Here is a 6,131-nt window from a genome sequence, read left to right as displayed (position 1 = left end):
CATGGATCTTCAACTATCTCGATGCGTAAGCAATTACCTGACCATCCTGCATTAATACACACCCAAGTCCCGTATGAGAAGCATCAGCATAAATGACATATTTCTCTCCTGGCGTAGGGACTATCAAAACGAGTGCCGTGATTAGTCGAGTCTTCAACTCCTGGATTGCTGTTTCGTAGCTATCGGTCCATTCAAACATGACCCCTTTCTAAGTTAACTTCATTAATGACGAAGCTATCTTCGAGAAGCCTTCTACAAATCTACGGTAGTATCCCGTAAGTCTAAGAAAACTCCTGATCTCAGTAACTGTAATAGGTCTCTGCCAGTTCATAACTACTTCAATCTTCGATGGGTCCACCGATATCCCATTCTTGGAAACCACATGACCCAAGAACTTTACTTCATCTAACCAGAATTCGCACTTGGAGAATTTAGCATACAACTTCTCCTGGCGCAATCTGTGAAGTGTGACATTCAAATGATCCTCATGCTCAAATTCTGTCTTCGAATAGATCAAGATATCGTCAATGAAGACGATAATGAAGACATTCAAGAAATCCCAAAACACTCGCTGCATGAGATCCATAAACACCGCAGGTGCATTAGTCAAACCGAACGGCATTACTAGGTACTCAAAGTGCCCTAACCGAGTTCGGAATGCTGTCTTCGAAACATCCTCCTCTTTGATCCTCAACTGGTGGTATCCCGATCTTAGATCAATTTTTGAGAAGTACTTGGCACCTCTTAGTTGATCAAACAGATCATCAATCCTGGGGAGCGGATACTTGTTCTTTATCGTCACTTGGTTCAGTTTTCGATAGTCAATGCATAATCTCATTGACCCATCCTTCTTCTTTACGAACAAAACTGGAGCACCCCAAGGCGAGCTGCTCGGACGAATGAAACCCAAACCTGTCAACTCTTCCAATTGACTTTTTAGCTCCTTCATTTCTGCTGGGGCCATTCGATAAGGTGGAATCGATATGGGTCTAGTTCCTGGAATCAGTTCGATTGAGAAGTCAATCTTCCTGATTGGGGGTAACCCAGGTAACTCTGCAGGAAAGACATCGGAATAGTCACATACTATTCGGATTGCTTCCACCTTTAGTGACTCTTCATTCACCTCACTAACGGTAGTATTCATGCTATACAAACTATCCCAATCAGTCCCATTCCTAGATGGTTCTATCACTCGGATTACACGATTCCGAATTCCCTTAAACTTGAATTTGAACTCTGGCTGTCCCGGCACACCAAACTTAACTGTCTTGGCATAACAATCTATAACCGCATGGTATGCAGCTAACCAGTCCATGCCTAAGATGATGTCGAAATCTCGAAGTTCTAAGACTATCAAGTTCAGTTCAAATGAACTATCTCCTATCTTGAGAATGCACGAGTTACACACTCGATGTGGCATTGTTTTGTTTCCCAGGGGAGTCATCAACGAAAGTGTCCTATTGGTGTCTGTTGTAGAAAGTTCTAACTTTTCTACCATGCTAGAAGATACAAATGAATGTGTGGAACCTGAATCCATCAATACATGTGCTAAACAGTTATATAACATAATTATACCTTCCACCACATCCTCTGAAGCTGTAGTGTCAGCTTGCGTCATAGCATAGACCCTAGCCTGAGTCATCGAATCACGGGTCTGCTGGGGGATTTTGGGGCACTGTCTCCTCAGATGTCCCAACTCTCCACACTCATAACATCTAATCGGCTCTCTACTGGCCTGACCCGTAGGTGCCCTCTGCGACGGTAGTGGAGGTCTAGCAGTCTGAACCTGAGGCCTCGAAGTCTGTCCCTGGCCTCTAGTCATCTGACTCTGCGAACGAGTAGCCTGACCCCTGCCCTGCACTGGTGCTACTGTCCTCTGTGGAAACTGGCCTGTAGATACTGGGGGTCGGAAACTGCTCTGACCCTGTGGTTGGCTGGTCCACTGCTGCCCTGAACTACTGGGCCTGTAAATCATCTGTCTCTTGGCTGGTGGGGGTACCGTCCTCATCCCAACACTCTGCTCGTGAATGACCTCATCTGCCCGTTCTAGCCTTTGGGCTCTTGTGACCACTTCGGAGTAGCTAGTAACCTCGAAGGCTGCCATCCTACTCCTGAAAGTGACTTTCAACCCTCTAACAAACTTCTCTGCTTTCATCTGGTTGGTGGAAATCAGCTCGGGAGCATAACGAGCCAATTGGGTAAAGCGGGACTCATACTGGTCCACGGACATGTTACCCTGTGCCAACCTATCAAACTCCATCCTCTTTCTGTCCCGGGAGCTAGCGGGAACATACTTCTCTAAGAACACTTTCTGAAAGATCGTCCAGTTGTTTTGAATCTCTGGTTGGTTGTCTTTCACCGAAGTCCACCAATGTGCTGCACCCCTCTGAAGCATAAAAGAGGCACACAAGACTTTTTGGGTGTCTGAACACTCCATAGTGCACAAGTATTTGTCGGACTCTTCCAACCATTCTTCCGCCATTGCGGGGTCCGCAACTCCATCAAAGCTGGGTGGCCTCATACTCCTATACTCTCTCAAAAGAGCACCCGCAAGACCCTGATATGGTGGTCGCACCAACTGCACATGTCTCGGTACCTGTGCTGATGGAGGTGGGGGTATACTCTGATCAGGTGTGGAGTCAGGGGTGTGCTCCGGAGCAACCTCAGGTATATGTGCACCTGACTGGTTCTGGCCCCCTATCATCCCAGTCAACTGTCTCATCAAGACTGCCTGATCTTCTATCATTTTCATCTGCCTTTCTTGTATTCTTTCCTGGTTCTGAGACATCGCCGTTATGGCTTGCATCATCAATTCCATTTCTGTTGGTTGTCTAGCCTCAGATGTCCCTGCATCTGTGGGTTGGGACCTCTTGCCTGGCCTACCTCTGCCTGCCATCTAATCAAATCTGCAATTGAACAATCTTTATAATTTCTCCAAATCCAAAAGACATTTCATCAAACTTTAGGCAGAGTACTAATTACACATCAAACATTTATGCATTCAAACATATTCCATTTAATACTACTTAGTCCATTAATTCATCAAATAACTATTGTCTCATACTTCATATCCTTAAGGAATTTCCTATTATTCCTAATCTTATCTCCAATCTAGACTCTAACAAATTTCTAGACACAGAAGAGCTCTCGTCCCATCCGGAACTAATATTGAGCTCTGATACCACGCTGTCACGCCCCGAAATCCCAACACGAATCCCTATGATTCATCAGTCAGAATCTCGAGGTGTGAGGTAATCAATCACAAAATCTAACAGAACATTCATAAATAATAATACTTATGAAAAGAAAATACACGCAGCGGAATAAACATTTAACTAACATCTATACGAGAGTCTAGAGTAAACAGAAGAAATCGACAAACACTGATATAAGTCAAGATCTTTAATCTCATAATTCATCAGGTTACAAAAATTTCTAAACTACCATGTTTCTTATCTACAACCAAAAACCGCTAAGATCCTCTACTAGTCCTCAAAGACATGGCGGCGGCAAGACATCAATCTGATCCTCCTCGAGGACCTCCTCAAAAGACTCCTCAAAGAACGGTTCTTCAAAAGTTGAATAATCTGAAAGGGGAAGGATAGGGTGAGTAACAGGGGAATGTTACTCAGCAGGATGAACGCCGTTCTAACAACGAGTCATACTTGCACGAGTAATCAGTTGAACAATTAAATAATGCAAGTTTTCATAATGTAACATACGATAAATGTCTAAGCATACTCAGGAAACAGTTATAATAACTTTCAATCTATCATTTTCAATCATTTAAAGTAACATATGCATCTTTTAAATGAAAACACCTATCAATCATTACAAAATAAGAAAAAGATACATAATAAGAACACGGCGGTGTAATCGATAAGAGAGCAGAGGAACACGCCGATATAACCGCCTCGGCTATGGCAATACGATATTCCAAACTTAACCTCCGATGTGGAATCCCATCGTTATAATCTGATTTTGTGGCCGGTCTAGCATACCACGGTTGGATGACCATTTATCCGGCTCAGACTGGCCGTTGACCAAGAACCCAATACTGAGTTCAACTAACGGTGAGGTCGACCGTTTGACGACTACAGACTAATAGTGATCACTAACTAGCCCAGGAGACCCCTCGCGTCGAAGCCTATCAAGAGGCAATGCATGTGAACCCCGCCTATCTCTACACTATACAGAGACCGCCTTTACACACAACGTTCCCCAGGAAATAAGTAGGAGAAATTCCCGGATTTCATAAGCTGTAATATGCTCTAAGGTATCCCATACTACCGAAGAGCATATGACATCTAGTGTTATCCTAGATTGACTCGTCCGCTTCCGGACACACAGCAACGCGTCACTCTTTATGGGTTTTCTACAAACCTTTACTGGTAAACAAAATAATTTATTTTGTATATAATATATCATTTCTTTTTAATCGAAAATACAAACAAAGTCTGGTAGTGCCTTCCAGTGACAGTTATCTGTCATTTCCATCCATCAACCATCTCATCCCTCTATCTATCTATCACGTTTTACGTGGCATGGCCACTACGTAGAACTGGAGGCACTGTCCCATCAATCAGTCGAGAACATACGTTCTCTCTATCCATCCATCAATTAAATCGATTAATCTATCATCTAATTTCCTACATATCTATTAAAGTAATTTTACTTTTAAAGTAATTCGAAATCCATAAAGCATCAACCAATTCCATTCGATGGTTTTGGTTGAGTCGAGAGACTCGAAAACAAAGATAAAACCATAAGACATAAAAGCTGAAATCTGTGAAAATTTAACTAAGTGTTGAAAACATGATTTTTCAAAGTCGAACTTGAAAACGAATTATTTATTTATTTATTAAAGAACTTAAAGTAATACTTAATTGTAGTAATACTTAATTGTTTTTAATGAAATAAATGTAGGAAATGGGTATACATACTATATGGAAGCAACACAAAACAAATTAGAACCAAACTCAACATTCGGATACTTTTCCGAATTGCTGATTTTTCGTTATTTTTCATTGAAACTCAACCAAAATTGATTCAAATATTATACTAACTATAAAATGCTTATGTTACATCAAATGAACTAAAACCAATCATAAATAAGCATGCAAACATGATTTAAATTGTTCAAATATGTATAAACTTAATGAAACAATCGATTTATCAACAATCATATGGATTTTCTATGAAATTATCGCATAACTAGAAGGTAGAAGGGAAGGCAACCTACTTCAAGCTATTTTCAACGGTTGAATGGACTTTAAAATCGCCTCCGGCCAATCTCCAAAATTTTCTTCCGGCGAAAATCGGATTTCTTTGCGTCCACGCGTAACCCTCGGCGAGAGGAACAACTTTCCTTCTTGCGCCTAAGCTCGGATCGTTCTCGTTTAGTGTAGATCTGAGTTTCAAATATTGAAGGAAAAGGGTTGAGATTTGTTTGGAGAGGAGAATAAGAAAAATCTGATTTTTCTAATAGAATTTAGATATTTATATCACTTAAGTTGGGACATACTTGTCATTTTGGGAATTGTTTTTCCCGAATGCCAAATTGGACAAACTTATACTCTATTTTGGGTGATTTTTCGACACGAATCTAATGGTATGATCGATTTCGTCAAATTACGTCTCTAAGGTGTCGTTTACCTATTGGGAAAATATCTAATGCGAAACTCGAGGATTTGATAACTTTTTCAATCGACTTCAGATTTAGGCGTGCTTACAGGATAAAGTATGTTTTTCGATCCTTCTAATTCTATTGGTGAAGTTTATTTTCCTCAAATATTAAAATTTAAGAATCTATACTTTTAAATCAATGCACGGATATAATATTCTTTCCTTGAGATACATTTTAAGATTTCAAGTCATTACAGTGTCTTTCAAGATTTGGCAACTAAAAGGGTGATTGGTAGTGGTCGTGAAGCATATGACTGGTACCTTCTCAACGTCCCAACATTTCAGCATATACCGTATGCTCATGCTCTTAGAATAATATTAATAAGATAGCCAATAAAGCTCAAATAATGCGGTGGCATAATTATTTAGGTCATGTTTCTTTTCAGTATTTACAACGTCTATTTCCTTCTTTATTTTAATCTATGTCGTTGTCAGAATTACAATGT

The 6,131-nt window shown here is 40.7% G+C and overlaps 1 protein-coding gene across 1 annotated transcript; it reads right to left on the bottom strand.

Annotated features, from left to right (window-relative positions):
- Positions 1–208: 208 nt before the first annotated feature.
- LOC147398271 (uncharacterized) lies at positions 209–5,698 on the bottom strand. Its single transcript, XM_086446694.1, has 2 exons — positions 5,243–5,698; positions 209–2,906 (listed from the first exon to the last, which is right to left on the bottom strand). The coding sequence occupies exon 2, from the start codon at positions 2,894–2,896 to the stop codon at positions 209–211; it is 2,688 nt and encodes an 895-aa protein (XP_086302820.1). The 5' UTR covers positions 2,897–2,906; positions 5,243–5,698.
- Positions 5,699–6,131: the final 433 nt, after the last annotated feature.

The sequence above is a fragment of the Akebia trifoliata genome, chromosome 7 (assembly GCF_017979445.1).
Source record: "Akebia trifoliata isolate Shusen 1 chromosome 7, ASM1797944v1, whole genome shotgun sequence".
Lineage (NCBI taxonomy): Eukaryota > Viridiplantae > Streptophyta > Magnoliopsida > Ranunculales > Lardizabalaceae > Akebia > Akebia trifoliata.
The sequence above is the reverse complement of the archived record's forward strand: the minus strand, read 5'-3'. Positions and strand labels throughout refer to the sequence as shown.